At 42.2% G+C, this 24,372-nt stretch overlaps 1 protein-coding gene across 2 annotated transcripts in view; it reads left to right on the top strand.

Moving 5' to 3' along the window:
• The window catches only part of KCNIP4 (potassium voltage-gated channel interacting protein 4), a 311,697-nt gene that overhangs the window by 57,768 nt on the left and 229,557 nt on the right, over positions 1-24,372 (top strand). Inside the window, exon 1 of one of the 2 annotated variants that reach the window (XM_070756978.1) lies at positions 23,118-23,268. The exons of the other annotated variant lie outside the window; for it this stretch is intronic. Coding sequence (XP_070613079.1) covers positions 23,181-23,268 — 88 coding nt within the window. The 5' untranslated portion in view covers positions 23,118-23,180. Of the gene's footprint in view, positions 1-23,117; positions 23,269-24,372 lie in introns of those variants that run through there. 2 annotated transcript variants of the gene reach the window in all.

The following is a 24,372-nucleotide window of genomic DNA, read 5'->3' as shown; positions in this document are numbered from 1 at the left end:
TTATTTGATTAGTCAATCGACCATATCAAAGCGAGGAAAAGGACCACATCGGTCATCATAAAACTATTACTGATTAAAATACAATAAAATTGGCTAAAATAGAGGGAATTTGAATAAATAATAAGTTAAAATGCAGTATAATATGCTAAAATTGAGTAGTAAAACATGAGAATATAACTCGTGCAAAGGATTATATTAAACAAATCTAAGATACTGATATAAAATATTCTTAAGTGAGTTCATCTCCTTTGCATGCCACCCCAATATGTTCTATAAAATGTATTCTCATCTGAACAGCCCTGACTATAAACTTAGCGGTTCTAGAAATTACATATATATTTGTACCCTGAAGAAAATATGATAATTGTTTATTACAGTCCCAGTGTATGATTTTGTCAAGTAGGGGCTGTAAATACTGAGGTCTTACTGAGGAGTATAGTTTACAATTGAGTAGTAGATGCCTGAACAAACTTCCAGCAGACGTGGTTGGTAAATCCACAGTAACTGAATTTAAACATGCCTGGGATAAACATAGATCCATCCTAAGATAAAATACAAAAAACAGTATAAGGGCAGACTCGATGGATCATGAGGTCTTTTTCTGCCATCAATCTTCTATGTTTCTATGTCCGGAAACCAATCAGTAGCCAATACACCCCTTGGAGTGTTGGAGAAACATGGAAATATCTGGGAAGGCCCATGACAGCTCGCACGGCTGCATTTTGCATGATTGATAGACAGCATTATTAAGAATTCAATAAATAGTGCATAAAATTACTATCCCCACTGTGTTCCCCCCTCCTCCCATTGGGGCTGCAGCCCATTACTGGAGTCAGCTAAATATGGGAAGAACTGTATGTAGCCAGATCTCATTTTTAAAAAAGTTTCCATTAGAGATAACGAGGGATGATCGGGCTTTCTGCACCTATGCACTGCAGTGGCGGTTTTTGTGGGCCCAGCTGATTAAAAGCAAAATTCAACTCTTAGGGCAAGGGGCTCGTCTTTTTTCCCAGACTTATGCAAAAAGTCTGAAATCCTGCTCTAATGAATAGCAGCAGAGATGGTGTTCATTGTTGAGGCCAGAAACGTTTGCTCCAAATCAGTTTCGAGGTATGTGCAGCCTTACAAAGAGCCCAGATTCTTTGATTTGCTGCAAATGAGAACCCTGTGGTTGTGGTAGACAGAGATGAAAAAAGAGACATTGGGAACTAAGAGCGACTGGATGACCAGGTATGGATTTGATGGCTTTCTTTGGAAGAAAATAATGTGGTAAAAATATATTGATTTTTTAAAAATCGTGCTTTCTATCAGCGGCACCGGTAACGAAAGGAGGACAAAAATTAGGAACTTTGATACTCTGTATGTTGACAGCAGCAAGATCATTATACGCACAAAAATGGAAGGAGACTTTTCTACCACGGGGGCGAATGAGTGCAGAAGTTGGTGGAGTGATACCTTCGATTAAACAAAATTAGTGATGGGCGAACCGAACCCACACAATTCGGGACCATACTGAATTTTGCGGTGTTCGGTATGCCGAACACGAACCCAATTTTTTTTGAAACTTCGGGCAAAGTTCAGGGTCGCGTTCGGAGCTTTGAGGTCACCGGCAGGTTGCTAAGGACGCCAAGGTGATCACTTCCTGGATTCCATGGAATACAGGAAGTGATCACCTTGGCGTCCTTAGCAACCTGCCAATATATGTGACGTCAAAGCTCCGCCCCCGGAATCTCTTGGTGGGATTCCCCATTCGGGTTCGGGTTCAGTTCGGGTTTGGCCGAATTTTGCATAAAGTTCGTCCGAACTTGCCGAACACCACTAAACAAAATGCTATACCATATTTCTCAGAGTATAAGATGCACCTTAGTTTTGGGGGAGGGAAATGGGGGGGAATCTACCCACCAGGTTAGCGTCCTTAGTCTGGTCAGCTTCAGCACATTATTTTATGCCCTGGTTAGGGCTGGAAAAAAACCTTTATCATAGGGAGTAGCAATGAAAATGTAGGGCTGGAAAAATACTTCTTCAGAATAGCTATGAAAAAATCCTGCAAGCCGGGAAGATTATTATCACCTGTTGGGGCTGGAAAAAATATTATTCAGAGGGAGTAGCAATGAAAAAAAGCCTGCAAAGACTTAGGGCTGGAAAAAAAACTTATTCGGAGTAGCAATGAAAAACTCCTGCAAGCCGATGATGATTGTTAGCACCTCGTTACAGATGGGAAAAATCTTCTTCAGAGGGAGTAGCAATGAAAACAAGCCTGCAAAGTCTTAGGGCTGGAAAAGAATTATTTGGAGGGTGTAGCAATGAAAATAAGCCTGCAAAAACCTAGGGCTGGAAAAAAGTTCTTTGGAGGGATTAGGAAGCTGGGAAGGTTGTTAGCACCTCATTAGGGCTGGAAAAAACAGTATTCGGAGTGATTAACAATTAAAACAGGCCGGCAAAGACTGAGAGATGGAAAAAAAACCTTTTTTGGAGGGTGTAGCAATGAAAAATCCTGCAAGGCCCTGATGATCGTTAGCACCTTGTTAGGACTGGGGGGAAAAGCTTCGAAAAAGCTACATTTGGAATATAAGAAGCCTCCAAATTTTCACCCTCTTTTAGGAGGGGAAAGGTGGGTCTTATACTCTGAAAAATACAGTGTTCTTTTGTTTCCACATGGAGACAAAGCTTCTGAACTTTGTGCTTGAAGTGGACAATGAATGAAACCTTGATTTTGGCTTGTATTGATGAGACTGACAGACCCTTGTAGAAATGGCTAGTTTATATTGTCATGCTAAAACAAAAAAAATGTGGTTTGGTGTTAATGCTTTATTTTACTGCAACAGAGGCAGGAGTCAATGTTTCTTTTTCTTTCTTTCTTTTTTTCCTTATCCTTCCTCACTTCTCTTTTATATCCCTTCCTCCCCTGCCACCACTGGATTGTGGCTGTGGCTCAGCCTGGATTGTCTAGTTTTTCAACTCTAGAACATGCAACCTATAATTGTCTGTGTGCGAAGCAATCCCTGTGTAGATCTAAATCACACAAGTTTATTTTATTTTATTTTATTATATTTATATTTATATTTATATTTATATTTATATTTATATTTATATTTATATTTATATTTATATTTATATTTATATTTATATTTATATTTATATTTATATTTATATTTATATTTATATTTATATTTATATTTATATTTATATTTTTATTTTTATTTTTATTTTTATTTTTATTTTTATTTTTATATTTATATTTATATTTATATTTATATTTATATTTATATTTATATTTATATTTATTTAGTTATATGCCGCCCCTCTCCGCAGACTCTGGGCGGCTAACAATAGTAATAAAACAGCATATAATAATAATCCAATACTAAAAACAGTTAAAAACCCATTATTATAAAAACCAAACATATATACACATATACCATGCATAAAATTGTAGAGGCCTAGGGGAAAGAGTATCTCAATTCCCCCATGCCTGGTGGCAGAGGTGGGTTTTAAGCAGCTTACGAAAGGCAAGGAGGGTGGGGGAAATTCTAATCTCTGGGGGGAGTTGGTTCCAGAAGGCTCTTCCCTTGGGTCCTGCCAAGCGACATTGTTTAGTTGACGGGACCCGGAGAAGACCCACTCTGTGGGACCTAACTGGTCGCTGGGATTCGTGCGGCAGAAGGTGGTCCCTGAGATAATCTGGTCCGGTGCCATGAAGGGCTTTATAGGTCATAACCAACACTTTGAATTGTGACCAGAAACTGATCGACAACCAATGCAGACTGCGGAGTGTGTTCAAATGCAACGTTTTGTCGAAATTCCAAAGCAATCGGTGAAGAAGGTCCTGTTTTAAGCACCTGCATGCTTTTACTTGTCACAGGTGTGGCATCTATATAATATAATAGGAGGTATATAAAAATACATACATATTCGAATGCAATGTTGTGTCAAAATTTGAAAGCAATTGGTGAATAAGGTCCTGTTTTAAGCATCTGCATGTCTTACCTGTCAGAGGTGTGACATATTTATAATACATGTCTTGATAAACATGTGCATATTCATATGCAATGTTGTGTCAAAATTTCAAAGCAATTGGTGAAGAACTTTCAGAGATTTAAGATTTTGAACAAACATGAATTTACATTTTTATTTCTATAGATTTTATATCTTATCCGAAACTCAGAGAGGACTGTAGAACACAATGGATTAGCAATATCAAACACAGAAAATAACTGAGACACACACACAGAGAATCATACTTCTGGCTCCCTCTTGTGGCAATCTCCAACATTAACTGTTAAAGCTATAGTGCTTCAATACATTCAAGCATTCGTTGTTAGCTTGTTTATATATTACCAAACCCAAAATCAAACCTCAGGCAATCAGTAGACTTAGCCTGCAATGCTGCATTCTAACCAATGCAGCACCACAGAAAGAAGGAAGGAAGGAAGGAAGGAAGGTCAATAGCACTTGGACTTATATACCACTTCATGGACAGTGCAGTCAGGCGGTAGGGAAAGCAAGTAGGATGCTTGGCTGTATAGCTAGAGGTATAACAAGCAGGAAGAGGGAGATTATGATCCCGCTATATAGAGTGCTGGTGAGACCACATTTGGAATACTGTGTTCAGTTCTGGAGAACTCACCTACAAAAAGATATGGATAAAACTGAACGGGTCCAAAGACGGGCTACAAGAATGGTGGAAGGTCTTAAGCATAAAATGTATCAGGAAACACTTAATGAACTCAATCTGTATAGACTGGAGGACAGAAGGAAAAGGGGGAACATGATCAAAACATTTAAATATGTTAAAGGGTTAAATAAGGTCCAGGAGGGAAGTGATTTTAATAGGAAAGTGAACACAAGAACAAGGGGACACAATCTGAAGTTAGTTGGGGGAAAGATCAAAAGCAACCTGAGAAAATATTATTTTACTGAAAGAGTAGTAGATCCTTGGAACAAACTTCCAGCAGACGTGGTAGATAAATCCACAGTAATTGAATTTAAACATCCCTCGGATAAACATATATCCATCCTAAGATAAAATACGGAAAATAGTATAAGGGCAGACTAGATGGACCATGAGGTCTTTTTCTGCCATCAGACTTCTATGTTTCTATGGTGTTCTACAGCCCTGTCTAAGTGGGTTACAGAGTCAGCCTCTTGCCCCCAACAATTTGGGTCCTCATTTTATCAACCTTGGAAGGACGGAAGGTTGAGTTAACCTTGAGCAGTTCAGGATCAAACTCCATGGCAGTAGGCAGAGTCGGCCTGTAATACGTCACTCTAACCACTGTGCCAGCAAGGCTCTAGATCTAGAAGGTGCTGCTATGGTTCTTCTGAGGCATTGTGGCTTCTACTAGGAATTCTTTTCTGATTCTATTCTAAATCAACTTGGCTAGTGCACGAATGACCAAAGACTTTGGTTCTATATTGAAAGCATTAGCCATGGTTTATTGACTTGAGATAAATGCTCTGCTTTGAGGTTTGATCATGTGTAGAAACAGAAAGAATGAAATGAACCCATAATGATTATTACTATGTTAACAGTCCTCTTTCTGATTCTTTCTTCTCTAAGCATTATTTCCTTGAAACAGGCCTGTAGGCTAGGGGAGGTGTTATAATTCAGAATAATAATTATACATGGTGGACTGAAAATAAGAAACGTATTCACTTGCCTGGGACATCGAAGGAGGTTTTGTTTCCTTCTGGCTTGAATGAAAGACTCCCTGGCTCTTAATCCAACCTCTTAGCCCCGAGTTACTCAACTTTCAAATTATTCATTCGGTTCTTTTACTTAGCAGGAATTGAGTCTGCAACGAGAAAGTAATTCAGCTACTAATCACCGAAGTGATTTATTGGTTCTAGTTTAGTGAGCCCCAGGAATTCTTGGAGGGGCTTAATAAATAGGATTTTTTTCCAGTAGGTTATCCACTCGTTAAATAATACCTATGTGGCACCACTTCAATAGTAAGTACATAGACTCAAACTCAACCCTGATAAGACGGAGTGGCTGTGGGTTTTACCTCCCAAGGACAATCCCATCTGTCTGTCCATTACCCTGGGGGGATCACTAACCCCCTCAGAGAGGGTCCACAACTTGGGCGTCCTCCTTGATCCACAGCTCACATTAGAGAAACATCTTTCAGCTGTGGCAAGGGGGGGCGTTTGCCCAGGTTCGCCTGGTGCACCAGTTGCGGCCCTATTTGGACCGGGACTCATTGCTCACAGTCACTCATGCCCTCATCACCTCGAGGTTCGACTACTGTAACGCTCTCTACATGGGGCTACCTTTGAAAAGTGTTCGGAAACTTCAGATCATGCAGAATGCAGCTGTGAGAGCTATCATGGGCTTTCCTAAATATGCCCATGTTACACCAACACTCCGCAGTCTGCATTGGTTGCCGATTGGTTTCCAGTCACAATTCAAAGTGTTGGTTATGACCTATAAAGCCTTTCATGGCACCGGACCAGTATATCTCCATGACCGCCTTCTGCCGCACGAATCCCAGCGACCAGTTAAGTCCCACAGAGTTGGCTTTCTCCGGGTTCCGTCAACTAAACAATGCCGTTTGGCGGGACCCAGGGGAAGAGCCTTCTCTGTGGCAGCCCCGACCCTCTGGAACCAACTCCCCCCCAGAGATCGGAGTTGCCCCCACCCTCCTTGCCTTTCGTAAACTCCTTAAAACCCACCTCTGTCGTCAGGCATGGGGGAACTGAGATATTCTCCTCCCCCTAGGCTTACAAAAAAATTATGCTTGGTATGTCTGTATGTATGATTGGTTTGTTAAATTAGGGTTTTTAAATTAACTTAAATATTAGATTTGTTTATATTGTCTTATTATTGTTGTGAGCCGCCCTGAGTCTACGGAGAGGGGCGGCATACAAATCTAATAAATAATTAAATAAATAAAATCTGAAATCATTAGAAAGAGAATAAATTGGAGTCGACTGCCACATGCCTTTGAGGATCAAATTTTGAGAGTTTATTTGGTTCTTTTTTTCCCCTCTTTTAATGGCTGGTAGCTTTCATGCTGTCTCTAGCTGTATTACTACGGATAGAAATCTGCCTATGTTCTTTACTACAAAAGAAAACCACGCTGTGATTCATCCTAATATTAGTTCATGATTTTTCCTTCGGTTGAAGGGGCAGCTTTCTGTTGGGTTCTTTAAGAATATATTATTTATTCCTGTTATTAGAGAACACAGAGTGCAATAAATCCATTCCTATAAAGTTACAGGAACCTATAATTTCCATATGCTTCAGCTAATGACGCTTTTTGATTAGCGGAGGTAATGCAGACAAGGAATCTAATTTCCTTTGCAAAGTTGAGAGTCAATCAACAAGAATCCTTCTTTAAACTTCCTCTCTTATCTGTGTTTTCATGGACGCTTTCCTTTCGCTCTTTAATCAAACACCACCAACGGCACAACTCTGATACGTGAGGGCTCTCGTCAATAATTCAAAGGTACTCAATATTGATAAACCCTAGTGTCTAGGTAAGTGATTTTTTTTTAAAAAAGGATGGGGACGCTATTGCAGTGAACGTAGTCATGGTGTGCAAAACACACCGTCTCCAACAATTAAACCTTCTGGAGAACATCAGAATATAATTATTTTTATTTTTACCTATGTAAATCCCCCCCTCTTCTCTATGTTTTCTTGAAAAGCCAGATGGGTTCGTGTCTGGGAGTGTTGCTGAACAGAGTTCATACCAATATCCTTGGTTATACTGATTAAAACTAGGGAATTAATTGAATTAATTAATTGAATGAATTAAATTTTATTAATTTGACTTATATGCCGCCAAGTCCTTTGGGACTCAGGATGGCTTACGACAATAAAAATGTGATACAATGTTACAAAAGTCAAATATTAATTACAGTAATAAAAAACAGTAAACCCCCATTATAAAACTCCAATCAGGAACGGAATCCTTATTAACTTTCCATGCTTCAACTCACTTGCTTCTTTTCTTTCTTTCTTTCTTTCTTTCTTTCTTTCTTTCCTCCTTCCCTCCCTCCCTCCCATCCTTCTTCCTTTCCTTTCCTTCCTTCCTTTCCTTCCTTCCTTCCTTCTTTCTTTCTTTCTTTCCTCCCTCCCTTCCTTCCATCCTACCATCCTTCTTTCTTTTCTTCCTTCCTTCCTTCCTTCCTTTCTTTCTTCCTTTCTTTCTTATTGCTGCCTGTTTGCCCCTGTTGACTCAAGGCGGCTCACAGAATATAAAAACCACATTTAAAGCAATAAGAACCTAACAAAAAGAATCAAATAAATCAATATAGTGTAATATAAGAAAATCTTGAGCAGTTGGATTAGGAAGATCAACTGGATTTCAACTTCAGCTACTTTAGGATGGAGTGTAGAAGAAGCAGGATCAGGGGCTGGGCAGGGATTAGAGCTCCGGTGATTAGAATACAGCATTGCAGGCTGACTCTGCCCACAGCCAGCAGTTCAACCCAGCAATTCAATTTAGCTGTTACCTGTAATACTGGAGTCTGAGCCAATACACAGTCTTGATTAAGATTGACAGTTGTTGGAAGAGCATCAAAGGTGTTAATAGATAGGCTGTTCAATGTGAGATGGATGAGTAGATAATGAGGATATTTAGGAGCAGTCAACAGAGGATAGGAGAGCTTGTGATAGTAGATGTAGGATGTATTTTGGTGTATCTGGGCAAAGATTTTCTGCTGGCTTCCTTCATTGCAGGATAAACAGACTACATTTACAATCATAAAAGCAGATTTAGACCATACAAAGATAAACTTTCTTTTTTTAATTCTTTTTATTAAGTTACTGTATTTTTCAGAGTATAAGGTGCACCTTTTTTCTCCCTAAAAGAGGCTAATAATTTGGGTGTGTCTTATACTCTGAATGCAACTAACTAGCTGCTAACGATCCCTCCAGCTCTTAACTTGCAGTCTCTTTCATTGTTTTTCTCTGCGAAGAATGTTTTCCAAGCCCTAAGTCTTTGCAGGGTTTGTTTCATTGCTCTAACTTGCTCTGAGTAAGTTTCTTTCCAGCCCTAACCAGGTGCTAACAATGTTTCCAGCTCATACTGGCTTGCAAGCTCTTTCATTGTTACTCTCTGCAAAGAATGTTTTCCAAACCTTGTCCTTGCAGGATTTTTTTCATTGTTGTAACTTGCTCCGATTAAGTTTTTTTCCAGCCCTAACCAGGTGCTAACCAAGTTCCCAGCTCTTACCATGTTGCAGGCTCTTTCATTGTTACTCTCTCCGAATAAGGTTTAAAAAAAAAAAAAAAAGCCCTAACCAGAGGATAAAATAATGTGCTGAAGCTGATCAGATGAATATCTGGTAAGCAGATTCTTTTCCTTATTTTCCTCCTCAAAAACTAAGGTGTGTCTTATACTCCGAAAAATATGGTATATACATTAAAAACAATGCAAAAAATACATACATTATATACAATACCTACAAAAGAAAAAACAGAAATGAAACATAGAAACCTAGAAGATTGACGGCAGCAAAAGACGGCAGCAAAAGACCAAAAGACCTCTAGTCTGCCCTTACACCATTTCCTGTATTTGATCTTAGGATGGATCTATGTTTATCCCAGGCATGTTTAAATTCAGTTACTGTGGATTTACCAACCACGTCTGCTGGAAATTTGTTCCAAGCATCTACTACTGAAAAATAAGACATAAAAACAAAACTAGAATGACGTGCTAGTATTAAAGAAGACAATCACATTTATACAATATATCCCTTAGGGTTCTCTTATGGCAATTCGCATTGACGGGTTAACTATTATGGTTATATACCTTATACATTCCTCTATTTATAAATTTTTTCTGCCTTAATACTGTCTTTCCTTAAATAAGTCAACTAATACAAATATTATCTCCCACTGTGCACCAATGCACTGCATCTATTAATCAACTATTGACATTCTAATATATATGGTTATTTTTTATTATCCTCTAATTTTTTCCCTTCGTTTTAACCATTCATCAAACACATTCCAAATTTCATAATACTCCGAGTCTTCTTCATTTCTTAATTTCATTGTCGTCATATCTAATTCTGCACATTCCACAATTTTATTTATTCATTTATTCATTCATTCATTCATTCATTCATTCATTCATTCATTCATTCATTCATTCATTCATTCAATTTTTATGCCGCCCTTCTCCTTAGACTCAGGGCGGCTTACAACATGTTAGCAATAACCCTTTTTAACAGAGCCAGCCTATTGCCCCCACAATCCGGGTCCTCATTTGACCCACCTCGGAAGGATGGAAGGCTGAGTCAACCTTGAGCCGGTGATGAGATTTGAACCGCTGACCTTCAGATCTACAAGTCAGCTTCAGTGGCCTGCAGTACAGCACTCTACCTGCTGCGCCACCCCGGCTCTTTTCCTAATCACTGTATTTTCACTTGGGATATTTTTATTTAAACTTTCTACGTACTGAACCGTGGGCAAAAGAACGGGAATTCCTAATTTGCTTCCAGGTTTCTCAGTAACTTTGAACAAAAGCTTAAAAGTTGGGTTTTGTTTTGTTTTTGCCAGGCATTGCTTCCTGTTTTATCCAGGATGAATTTTAATAGAATTGTGGGGTTTTACGGATGGCTTAGCATTCAAATTTATGGTTTAAATCTCTGGGCATGCTGGATTCTGTGGTAGGAGTTTCACTGCTCAGGAACAACATAACACAACAACACAACACCTAAAAGTACGACATGAGAACTACAATTGGTTGTCTTTATAGGGTTTACTCCCCCAACATCTGTCTCTTCAACTGAAGGTCAGACCCTGATGCTCCTGGACTTGATGTCATTTTTCCCCCCAATGTTCTTCTGAATTTTTAATCAGGCACGTGTGAGATCACTTCGAGGGCTTCACACAGCCAGCGCAGTTGACTGCGGGATAATTTTCCTTCGGCTGCAGTGTGAAAATGAATACAGGAGTGAATTCAAGGGCGTCGGAGGAAGAGAAGAGGTTCATGTTCTTAGCAGTTGTAAGACATGAACTGGCAGGGAGAAATTTGTATAGTTCAGAAAGCCACATTCTTCGGCCATTCCTTCCTTCCTTCCTTCCTTCCTTCCTTCCTTCCTCTCTTCGCCTTCCTTCCTCTATCACATCTCTCTCCCTCCTTCCCTTCCATCCATCTATTTACATCTATCTTCCTTCCTTCCTCTCCTTCCTTCTTCCCCTTCCTTCCTTCCTCTATCACATCTCTCTCCTCCTTCCCTTCCATCCATCTATTTACATCTATCTTCCTTCCTTCCTACCTCCCATTCCTTCTTCCCCTTCCTTCATTCCTCTATCACATCTCTCTCCCTCCTTCCCTTCCATCCATCTATTTACATCTATCTTCCTTCCTTCCTCCCCTTCCTTCCTTCCTTTCTCTATCACATCTCTCTCCCTCCTTCCCTTCCATCCATCTATTTACATCTATCTTCCTTCCTCCCACTCCTTCTTCCCTTCCTTCCTCTATCATATCTCTCTCTCTCCTTCTCCTCATCCATCTATTTACATCTATCTTCTTCCTTCCTTTCTCCTTCTCCTTCCTTCTTCCCTTCCTTCCTTCCTTCTTCTTTCTCTATCAGATCTCTCTGCCTCCTTCCCTTCCATCCATCTATTTACATCTATCTTCCTTCCTTCCTCTGTCACATCTCTCTGCCTCCTTCCCTTCCATCCATCTATTTACATCTATCTCCCTCCCTCCCTCCCTCCCTCTCCTTCCTTCTTCCCTTTCCTTCCTTCCTTCCTTCCTTTCTCTATCACACCTCTCTCCCTCCTTCCCTTCCACCCATCTATTTACATCTATCTTCCTTCCTTCTTCCCCTTCCTCCCTCCCTCCCTCCATCCATCCTCATTCCCATCTTCTTTCCTCCCTCTCTTTCCCTCCCTCCCCTCCTCCTTTCCTTCCTTCCATCCTTCTCTTTCTCTCTCCCTCCTTCTGCCCCTTCCTTCCTGTGCGATAAATCACTTCAGGCATACTTTTTCAATAATGCTTGCATTTTGTTTATACATCCAACGATTTTTGCAAGATGTTTGATAACACACTGAGATTATTTGAAACCCCTGTCCCTCCCTCCCTCAGTTCTAGCCAGTAATATCTTAAAAACTTTCCAGATGATATTATCAGATAGATCAATAGATAGATAGATAGATAGATAGATAGATAGATAGATAGATAGATAGATAGATAGATAGATAGATAGATAGATAGATAGATAGATAGATAGATTGGGTGGGTGGGTGGGTGGGTGGGTAGGTGGGTAGGTGGGTAGGTGGGTAGGTGGGTAGGTAGGCAGGCAGGCAGGCAGGCAGACAGACAGACAGACAGACAGACGACGACGAAGATAGATAGATAGATAGATAGATAGATAGATAGATAGATAGATAGATAGGGTGGGTGGATGGATGAAAGGGAGGGAGGGACAGAGAGATATTTCAGCTGAATGAGGCCTAAGCTGTCTTTTTAAATAATCAGTTGGGGAAGAAATTCATGTGGAATTTGACAACACAATCATCCCTTGTTTAGGATAAAAATCTATTTTCTTCCAGAGGGAATGAAATATACCGTATTTTTTGGAGCATAAGACGCACCGGAGTATAAGACACATCTTAGTTTTTGGGGAGGAAAATAGGGAAAAGATATTCATCTGGCTAGCGTCCTTAGTCTGGTCAGCTTCAGCACATTATTTTATACCCTGGGTTAGGGCTTTTAAAAAACTTTATTTGGAGAGAGTAACAATGTAAGAGCTTGCAAGCCAGTAAGAGCTGGAAGCATCATTAGCACCTGGAAAGAAACATTTGGAGCCAGTACAGCAATGGGAAAAAAAACCCTGCAAAGACTTAGGGCTTGGAAAACATTCTTCGCAGAGAGTAACAATGAAAGAGTTTGCAATCTGGTAAGAGCTGTGATGATTATTAGCAGCTGGTTAGGGCAGGAAAGAAACTTATTCAGAGCAAGTTAGATCAATTTGAAAATAAACCTGCAAAGACTTAGGGCTTGGAAAATATTCTTCGCAGAGAGAAACAATGAAAGAGCCTGCAAGGTAAGAGCTGGGAAGATCATTAGCAGCTAGTTAGGGCTGGGGGAAAAAGGCTGCATTCAGAGTATAAGATGCATGTGGATGCTGTCAAAGTCCCTGATGAAGATAATGTCTTCAAAGTGGCTAAGAGGAACCCAGCCGTGTGGGATCACTCACGAATGCAAATCCTAGAAAGAAGACTTGGACACATATTCTCTCTGGGTGAAGTGACACAGTATTTAGCCGTGTACTTCTTTTTATTTGGGAGCATGAACAAACGGGGATAATTACACGTACATGTCAAGTGATACACAAACATCCAATAACATAACTTCAAATATGACATACCGTGTTTCCCCGATAGTAAGACCCCCCCGATTGTAAGACATATGGGGGGTTTCAGGGGGGTCGGCTAATATAAGCCATACCCCGAAAGTAAGACATATGTCTTACTTTCGGGGAAACACGGGGTACAGTACTGGATAAAACAAAGGATTAACAACTGCTTTGAAATTCTATTTCCTAGGTCTAGAAACTGTTGAGATCGAGCGCGGGCGACAAGGGGTGGAAAGGGGGGGTCCTTTCAAGCGGCGCTGGGCGAAAGAGGGCGGGCGGCCAGCAGCAGAAGGCGAGAGGTGCCTTCTTCTCCGGCTCTCCGGCAGATCGAGCGTGCGAAGAGGCACCTCTCACCTTCCGCTGCTGCTGGCCGCCCTCTTTCGCCCAGCGTCGCTTCGGAAGCCGCCGAATGCCGTCAGGGGGGCGCTTGGCGACCGCCACTTGGCGAGCGGAGAGGCGGTCGCCAAGCGCCCCCCTGACGGCGTTCAGCGACTTCCAAAGCGACGCTGGGCGAAAGAGGGCGGCCAGCAGCAGCGGAAGGTGAGAGGTGCCTCTTCGCACGCTCGATCTGCCGGAGAGCCGGAGAAGAAGGCACCTCTCGCCTTCTGCTGCTGAGCCGCCCGCCCTCTTTCGCCCAGTGCCGCTTGAAAGGACCCCCCCCTTTCCACCCCTTGTCGCCCGACAAAGGAGAAACTTCTGCAAATCATGCGCCGTCTCCAGCGCTCTCTCCGGGTCGGGTTGTGTGAAAGAGGCCGGGGTTGGGGGAAGGGGAGAGGTAAGATGTGTTTGTTTTTTTGGGGGGGAAAGAGGGAAGGTGGTTCGCTCGGAGTTGGGGCTGAACAGAAGCGCGTGGAGAAGCCCAACCTTGGGGTGGGGTGGGGGGAGAAGGGAGAGCAAGGAGGGCCATTGTGCATTGCCAGGTGGTGGGGTCTCCCCCAGTTCAAAAGGTGCCTTGGCTGGAAGAGTAGCTGGTTTCCAGGGTATAAACTGGCTCGCTTCCGGGGATGGTGCACATCCGCTCACTTGCAGGGAAACAGCTTTGGGGCTAAAGAGGCGCTCGGGCGCAAGATTGTATCCCGAGTAGTAATTCCATTTACTGCTCCGATGTGCCTCGCTGCAGGCTTTCTGTCAACGAAATAACAGCAACATGTTCTCGGCAGCCACCGCCTCTTCCCCTGCCTCGCTGCCCCTTGTCTCGGGCGACAAGGGGTGGAAAGGGGGGGGGGGGGTCCGGAGCTGCGCCCTCCTTCGCCCGCCTCCTTTCCAATGTAAGACATACCCCGAAAGTAAGACATAGTGGGGCTTTTGGGGGTAAAAAGAAAGTAAGACACTGCATTACTATCGGGGAAACACGGTATCTTTGAGTTCTTCCTTTCCCCCAGATATCACAAACCAATTTCCTAGAAACGCTTCCTCAGAGCAAATGTTTCTCACACCTAATTTCTCTGAAGCCTTTTGCCTTATCACAACCAATCTCCTTAATCACCCTCTCGTCCTGTGTTTGCTTCAGGCAATGTAAATCTCCCCCTTTGATCATATAAGGTCCTGTCTGGAGTGATGTAAACTTGTTTATCAGTGAGATGTTTATTGAGTCCTTTTGTTTCCCTGTTGTAATTCACCAGTAATACAGACTAGGCAAGTTAGTACCATCCTATCCTGGCTTATAATGGAATATAACAAGCAGGAAGAGGGAGATTATGATCCCGCTATATAGAATGCTGGTGAGACCACATTTGGAATACTGTGTTCAGTTCTGGAGACCTCACCTACAAAAAGATATTGACAAAATTGAACGGGTCCAAAGACGGGCTACAAGAATGGTGGAAGGTCTTAAGCATAAAACGTATCAGGAAAGACTTAATGAACTCAATCTGTATAGTCTGGAGGACAGAAGGAAAAGGGGGGACATGATCGAAACATTTAAATATATTAAAGGGTTAAATAAGGTCCAGGAGGGAAGTGTTTTTAATAGGAAAGTGAACATAAGAACAAGGGGACACAATCTGAAGTTAGTTGGGGGGAAAGATCAAAAGCAACCTGAGAAAATATTATTTTTCTGAAAGAGTAGTAGATCCTTGGAACAAACTTCCAGCAGACGTAGATAAATCCACAGTAACTGAATTTAAACATGCCTGGGATAAACATATATCCATCCTAAGATAAAATACAGAAAATAATATAAGGGCAGACTAGATGGACCATGAGGTCTTTTTCTGCCGTCAGACTTCTATGTTTCTATGTTTCTAATCAGGGTAAGCAGAGCATTTTTATGCTAGAGGTCCAGATATATATAATATGATATAATCCTATTCTAACATTTTTATGCTATACTGCAACAGACGCACCCAAATTCTCAGCCTCTTTCAGGGAGGAAAAAGGTGTGCCTTATACTCAAAAAATACGGTATTTGATGTGCTTACAGCTTCTGAGCCTCTGTGCATCTTGTTGACGCTTTAAGCTTTCAGCTGGCCAACTAGGACTGTGGCAGGCAAAATTTGCTATGAAACTACAATGTCCTTCAAAGAACAAAAGCAGGAACAACAACGACAATGGAAATAATGCAAAGCCATTAAGCCGCAGCAGAAAAAGGTCAGAGTTATATGGAGAGATCAAGCGAGCCAGCTGTTGGGCAGTTACAGTGCTAATAAATCACATTAGTTGTACCTTCTGTTTCCTATTATTATTATTATTTATATAGATTGAGACCATACATCAATTATGATATATTTAAAGTATCACAGGAATCAGCGAAGCTTGGGCAGGAGACAGGAAAATGAGGTTGGTTGCATCTGGAACAGGTTCTCTTTTAAAAAAAAAATACACTGGGGAACAGCAATTTCTTAAATCTGTGACTTGTTTTCAACTAACTTTTAGCCTCTGGAGCCAAAAATAATCTCAGTTTTTGTCCACCATGTCAACTTTCTAAGCTACAGGATACCCTCAAAAATCATACAAACTGTGCCTATAAAGGAAAGGAAAGGAAAAACTTACCAAATATACTGTTTACAAAGAATAATTTTATTCATGCAAAGGCTATAACAGTTACTGCAACTTAAATTGCGTTCATACAAATACAGTGGTACCTCTTCTTACGAACGCCTCTACTAACGAACTTTTCGAGATACGAACCTGGTATTTAAGATTTTGTTTGCCTCTTCTTCTGAACTATTTTCACCTTACAAACCTGAGCTGGGATGCCCCGCCTCCGGACTTCCGTTGCCAGCCAAAGTGCTGGGATTCCCCTGAGCCTCCACTCGCTGGGAATCCCTGCCTCCGGACTTCCATTGCCAGTTGAAGTGCCCGTTCTTGCATTGCTGGGATTTCTCTGAGCTTCCCCTTGCTGAGAATCCCTGCCTCCAGACTTCTGTTGCCAGCCGAAGCGCCCGTTCTTGTGTTGCTGGGATTTCCCTGAGCCTCCCCTTGCTGGGAAACCCCACCTCCAGACTTCCATTGCCAGCTGAAAAACCCATTCTTGCATGGCTGGGATTCACCTGAGGCTCCCCTTGCTGGGATTCCCTTCATTTTTGCTGGCACTGCTTTGAATCCCAGTGAGGGGAGGCTCAGGGAAACCCCATCAATGCAAGAATGGGCACTTCAGCTGGCAACGGAAGTCTGGAGGTGGGGATTCCCAGCGGCACAAGGCAAAAGGGGTGACTTTTGGGGTGGGGTTGTACGCATTAATTGCTTTTACATTGATTCCTATGGGGAAAATTGCTTCTTCTTACAAACTTTTTTACTTAAGAACCTGGTCACAGAACGAATTAAATTCATAAGTAGAGGTACCACTGTACTTATATTTTACATTTCTGTGTCATCGGTATACAATCTTTGTGTGTCCGTGTCAATCGATCGCATTATTTATTGACCATTATATTAATATTTGCAATTTTATTTATTTTCAACTTCCACGATGTGAAGAAGCAAAAACTATCCAGTTCATGTTGTCCCAAATAAATGCCACTTTTTGTTGGTTTACACTTTGGCCTTAACCACAATCAGAGTCACGCAGAATGACCACACGCTAAATCAGGTAGCAACATTTCCAGGGGCAGAAATAAATTATCAACGGCAATTGAGTTGAATCAAATTAGCTTTTTTAATACCCTCATTTATTATTTACCAAAAAAACCCTGCCAATATAAATGCCCCAAAATCCTGGATTGATACGAATCCCCCGGAGACCAAGACCTGATCTAGCACAAGAGAACAATGGATACATCAAGAGTATTGGGGAAACTTAATTACTTTTAAAATCAAGGGCTGTAAACAAAAGGGCAACAAACAAGGACGAACCTGGAATGATGCAGAATACGGAGCCAAGAATGATCAGTGGACACAAAATATAGATTTGTAAAGCATTGTAGTACAAGAAGTAGCGCAGAAAGCAGAGATAGGAAGATAATTTGGGGACTGGAAGCTAACACATATAAAGAATGGTTGCTGGAATTGGGTTTTTCTTGTTTAATGTCTAGAAGGACTGTGATAGAAGCAGTCCAGCATTTGAGGGGCTGCCACAAAGAAGAAGGGGTCAAATAATAATAATAATAATAATAATAATAATAATAATAATAATAATAATAATAATAATAATAATAATAATTATTATTATTATTATTATTATTATTATTATTATTATTATTATTATTATGTCAATGCAACACAGCAAACAAGATCACTATGCTGGATTTCGTATTTCATCACCAGTCGGGCGCTTCCCAAGCACCTAAGACTGCGTGATGTAGCGGCGAATTATGTTTGCCAATCCCAGTAAAACAGCCTTTTGCAATTGACAGATGGAGATTTTGTCAATTCCGATGGTTTTCAAATGTCCGCCGAGATCCTTTGACACTGCGCCCAGCGTGCCAAGTACCACTGGGACCACTTTCACTGGCTTATGCCAGAGTCGTTGCAGCTCGATTTTTAGATCTTCGTATTTCACTAATTTCTCTAGCTGCTTCTCCTCAATTCTGCTGTCTCCTGGGATTGCGATGTCGATGATCCATACTTTCTTTTTCTCCACAATCAGGATGTCTGGTGTGTTATGCTTCAGAATTCGGTCAGTCTGAAGTCTGAAGTCCCACAGTAGTTTTGTTTGCTCATTTTCGACCACTTTTTCGGGCTTATGATCCCACCAGTTCTTTGCCACTGGCAAATGGTAGTTCCGGCACAAGTTCCAGTGGATCATCTGTGCCACAGCATCGTGTCTATGCTTGTAGTCAGTCTGTGCGATCTTTTTGCAGCAGCTGAGTATGTGATCGATTGTTTCATCTGTTTCTTTACAGAGTCTGCACTTTGGATCGTCTGTTGATTTTTCAATTCTATTATATACCCTCTAAAACCCTCATTGTGTATTGGACAAAATAAATAAATAGATAAAAATAAAATCCTAATTTTTCCCCCCAGTGCTTTTTGAAGTCTGGTGCAGGGTGAGAATGATGGATAATGATTATCCCTCTTCTATTCCTCCTCGTTTTCTCCCATCACATGCTTTTCCTGGATTGTTCATAAGCTGCTCCGAGAGCCATTCTTCTTAGAGAACTGTCAAATGCTTTGAAAGTGTAAATACATATTTGTGGCTGCTGGATAGGCAGAAACAAATCCAGTTGTGCCCTCAGTCATTGGCACAGCGGAGAGTCTTATAAAAAGTCTGCAAAAAAAAAAAGTAATGCTAAATTTAACCTCGTCGTACTGCTGATAATGACCCAGGCGAACTATTTTGCCCTTTTTTTTACCGCCTTCCGCATTTAAGAGTTGAAAATGTTTTTGGTTGCATCTGGAAGAGGGTTTATCTTTTTAAAAATAAAGTCAATAACACTGGGGAACAATTTATTAACACAATTTGTTAACACCGTTCCACCAAGATTTGAAGGTTGTGGAAGGAAACTTCAAATATCAACCAACAAATGCACTACCCTCCACATCGGCAAAAAGAATCCAAACCTCATATATAAACTGAATAAACAAATTCTCACAGCCAACCCCCACTCAGTAAAAGATCTTGGAATACTAATATCAAATGACCTAAGTGCCAAAGCCCACTGCAACAATATCGCCAAAAAGGCTTCTAGAGTTGTTAACCTGATCCTACGTAGCTTCTGCTCCGGCAATCTCACACTACTCACAAGAGCCTACAAAACTTTTGCCAGACCCATCCTTGAATACAGCTCATCTGTCTGGAACCCATACCACATCTCGGACATCAACACCCTTGAAAACGTCCAAAGATATTTCACCAGAAGAGCCCTTCACTCCTCCACTCGAAACAGAATACCCTACGAAAATAGACTAACAATCCTAAGTCTAGAAAGCTTAGAACTACGGCTCCTAAAACATGATTTAAGTATTGCCCACAAGATCATATGCTGCAATGTCCTACCGGTCAATGACTACTTCAGCTTCAACCGCAACAACACAAGAGCACGCAACAGATTCAAACTTAATATTAACCGCTCCAAACTTGACTGTAAAAAATATGACTTTAACAATCGAGTTGTTGAAGCGTGGAACTCATTACCGGACTCAATAGTGTCAACCCCTAACCCCCAACATTTTTCCCTTAGGCTATCCACCATTGACCTCTCCAGGTTCCTAAGAAGTCAGTAAGGGGCGTACATAAGTGAACCAGTGTGCCTTCCGTCCCCTGTCCAATTGTCTTTCCTTTATCTCATATATCGTATAAATTTTCTTCCTTTCATATATCTTCTCCTCTATTTTTACATATTATCTTTATATATATTACTTCATGTCTATTCTCTTCCATATGTATTGTAAATAAATGAATAAATAAATAAATAAAATAAGCAAGATATCAAGGTAGATGGGATGCACATATGATGGGTGACTATTGTTGGAGTATCAAGTGAGAATGTCCACAGATTAAACACTCCAGAAAAAGCTATAAACGAAAATTTTTACTTTAGTATGTATACATTATCATTCGATTTAAAAAAAACCCTACAGTGATACCTCTTCTTATGAACCTAATTTGTTCTGTGACCAGGTTCATAAGTAGAAAAGTTTATAAGAAGAAGCAATTTTCCCCATAGGAATCAATGTAAAAGCAAATAATGTGTGCGATTGGGGAAACCACAGGGAGGGTGGAGACACCATTTCCTCCCAGGAGATTCCCAGAGAGGCCCCACAGAGGCTTCTCCTCACCTTTTCCAGCCCTGTTTCCTCCCAGGAGATTCCTAGAGAGGCCCTGAGGAGGTTTCTCCCTGCCTTTTCTGGCCCTGTTTCCTCCCAGGAGATTCCCAGAGAGGCCCCGCGGAGGTTTCTCCCCGCCTTTTGCAGTCCTGTTTCCTCCCAGGAGATTCCTAGAGAGGCCCTGAGGAGGTTTCTCCCTGCCTTTTCTGGCCCTGTTTCCTCCCAGGAGATTCCCAGAGAGGCCCCGCGGAGGTTTCTCCCCGCCTTTTCCAGTCCTGTTTCCTCCCAGGAGATTCCTAGAGAGGCCCCACGGAGGCTTCTCCCCGCCTTCTCCAGTTACAGTTTCAGAGGCTCGGATTTGTAAGTGGAAAATGGTTCTTGAGAAGAGGCAAAAAAATCTTGATCACCCGGTTCTTATCAAGAAAAGTTCGTAAGTAGAGGGGTTCTTAAGTAGAGGTACGCTTATGTATGTTTATGCGTTTTACTTTTGTTTTTGTATTTATGAGTTTAAAAATTCAATAATTTTTTTTTTTTAAAGAAAATGATTGCTTTACAATGCAATGCATTCCGAGATAGATCTGAATTCAAGGAAGCAGGTATGTGAAATGACATTAGGCAGGGCCTGATGAACTCATAATACTTCACCCAAGACTTGGCATAGAAGCCATTTAAACTTTTGCAAAAAAGGCAGGATAAAAACCCAATCGCATTTTAAAAGTCTCCTTCAAGTTAAAGCTGGATTCTGTTGATTTATGGCAATGTTGTGTACATTGCACAATGTTTTGTCCATGTGGACAAAAGCCCTTTCCTGCATACTGAACAACCAAGTGTCTGACAATGACGGACGTTTCCAGAATTCTGCATGGGCTGGCTGGAGGATTCTGGGAGTTGGTCCACCCGTCTTAAATATCCAGAGTTGAGAAATGCTTTTCCTAGGTGGTGTTGCCTTGGAAATAGGAAGTTTGACACCCTGTTTATGGGGAGATTTTCCCCTCAACCCTATCTTCCCAACAGGGACCCAATTTGAAATAAACCTTCTGAATTACATCCCAGCTCCAAAACTCTGGGGAACATCAGAATGTGGTAATCTATCACTGTCTGTCTGTCTGTCTGTCTGTCTATCTATCTCCACCTATTTTCCTTCCTTCCTTCCTTCCTTCCTTCCTTCCTTCCTTCTTCCTTCCTTCCTTCCTTCCTTCCATCTACCTACTATCTATCATCTGTCTGTCTGTCTGTCTGTCTGTCTGTCTGTCTGTCTGTCTGTCTATCTATCTATCTATCTATCTATCTATCTATCTATCTATCTATCTATCTATCTATCCATCTGCCTGCCTGCCTGCCTGCCTGCCTGCCTGCCTGCCTGCCTGCCTGCCTGCCTGCCTATCTATCTATCTATCTATCTATCTATCTATCTATCTATCTATCTATCTATCTATCTCCACCTATTTTCCTTCCTTCCTTTCATCTACCTACTATCTATCGTCTGTCTGTCTGTCTGTCTGTCTGTCTGTCTGTCTGTCTGTCTGTCTGTCTGTCTGTCTGTCTGTCTGTCTATCTATCTATCTATCTATCTATCTATCTATCTATCTATCTATCTATCTATCTATCTATCTATCTATCTATCTACCTATCCATCTGCCTGCCTGCTTGCCTGCCTGCCTGCCTGCCTGCCTATCTCTCTCTCTCTCTCTCTCTCTCTCTCTCTCCACCTATTTCCCTTCCTTCCTTCCTTTCATCTACCTACTATCTATCGTCTGTCTGTCTGTCTGTCTGTCTGTCTGTCTGTCTGTCTGTCTGTCTGTCTGTCTGTCTCATATTATCTGGTAGCCTTAAAGCTAAATGCGAGTGTATTCAGGGGATCCGAAGAGTGGGTCCTGCCCTCTCTGTCTATAAACTTCTGAAATATGAACTGCCAAACTAGGCTTGAGATCCCCTTTACAGCAGGAGGACCCACTTCTCCCCTACACCCGCCCCGCCCGGCAGAAACGCCAAATCGCCGCCTTTACTCATTCCACAAAGTTGACAACGACCAAATGCACCACCACCACCCCAAATCCCCCAAGAACGTGCTGACGTCGTTCCAGCCTCATCAACTTTCCCGGGGCTTTGGCTCTCTATCCCCTTCCTACCCCAGGGTGGTGATGATCCAAGGTAGCGTAAGACAAGTGCTCCCACCCTTAACCCCCACCCACCCAAAAAAGTTATCTCTCTCTTCGTTTGCATCGAGGGAGGGGTGGTCCCCCGCCTGCCCTTGAGGTTGGAGCCTTCCCCTTGCAAGTCGGAGACTGTCCGGGTAGTTCTTCTCCATCCCTCCATCTCTCCATCCCTTCCTCCATCGGCGGCGCCTCCCCTTTGCTCCCGGCTGATGCAGCGAGGAAGGCGACTTTCCCACGGGGCGAAGGGAGACTTAAGCCGGCGTGGCTGGGAAGGAGGCAGCCGCAGAAACGGTCCCGGCGCGCCCCCCGCGCGTGGGAGCCCTTTTACGCGCGCCCGTGGCAGCCAGGCGGGCCCCGGAGCGCTCAGCCTCCCTCCTGCTCGTCTTTCGCCTTCTGGCTCCCAACTCCTGGCCAATCCCCTTGGACGGAATCTGCTTGGGGGGATCCTCTACCTCCAGCGCCGGTTTTGCCAAGTGGATCCCCAAGCGAGCGTGGGGGAAAAAAAAAACCTCTCCGCCTTTTTCTGGCCAGCCGGGGACTTCTCTGCCTACAATGAGTGGATGCCGCAAACGGTGCAAACGGGAAATCTTGAAATTCGCCCAGTATCTATTCAGGCTCGTCACTGGGACTCTTCCGACAGGTAAGCTCACCTGGGCTGCTGCTTCTTCTTGCTAGACTTCCAGCTGCCTCCGTTTCCAACGCTGGCAATTTCTGGACCGATTGAAGGAGGACTCCGGGTTGCAAATTTCTGCAGAAAAACCGTCTGGAATTGAGTCCATAAAAGCGATGCCTATGCAGAATGCGGTTTAAATGCGGAGTACAGTACTGTACTTCCTTTTCTTTTCGTCTGGCATTAATCAATCTTTAATCCAAGTTAGGTCTGCAGCTTGATAGTAGGTCTTCCAGTTTGGAAGTCCCAGCCTTCCACTTTCTTTGACATCTTGTAGTGCTGTTTGCCTTATTCTGGATTTTTTTAATTCTGCCATATAAATTTTGTTTCCATTCTTGTTAGATCTGTAAAGAAATTTTTCCCTGGATTGACTGGAATTACCCGGAATAAGTATAATATTTTTAGTCATATATTTATTTATTTATTTACACAGTGCTCCAATCCACACTTGAAGTACTGTGTACAGTTCTGGGTACGGTTCTGGTCACCGCACCTCAAGAAAGATATAATGGAACTGGAAAAGGTGCAAAAAAGGGGCAACAGTGTGATCAAAGAATTGGAGCCCCTCCCTTATGAAACCAGGTTGCAACGCCTCGGTCTCTTCAGCCTTGAAAGACGGGGTGACTTGATCGAAGGGTATAAAATCATGCATGGGATAGAAAAGGTGGATAGAGAAAAATTCTTTTCTCTATCACACAATACTAGGACGAGGGCCCCCTCCCTAAAGCTCAGAGGTAAGAAAGCAAGGACAAATAAAGGGAAATATTTATTCACCCAGAGGGTCCTCAGTTGATGGAATTCCCTTCCAGAAGAGGTCATGACAGCTGTCAGGCTGGAAAGTTTCAAGGCAGGATTAGACAGATTCAGGGATGCCAAGTGTATTGGTGGTTATTGAAATGGATGTCCAAGTGCCGCCTCTATGTTGGTGGAGGCAGGCAGGATTCTCTTGGATCCCATTTGTTGGGGGTCCCCATTGAAAAGGAGGGTTTTGCCTTCTCTTTCTGCTCAAGATCCCCATGGACAATTGGGGGCCCCCTGTGGGACACAGAATGCTGGACTCGGTGGGCTTTGGCC

The sequence above is a fragment of the Erythrolamprus reginae genome, chromosome 7 (genome assembly GCF_031021105.1).
Source record: "Erythrolamprus reginae isolate rEryReg1 chromosome 7, rEryReg1.hap1, whole genome shotgun sequence".
Taxonomy (NCBI): domain Eukaryota; kingdom Metazoa; phylum Chordata; class Lepidosauria; order Squamata; family Dipsadidae; genus Erythrolamprus; species Erythrolamprus reginae.
The sequence above is the reverse complement of the archived record's forward strand: the minus strand, read 5'-3'. Positions and strand labels throughout refer to the sequence as shown.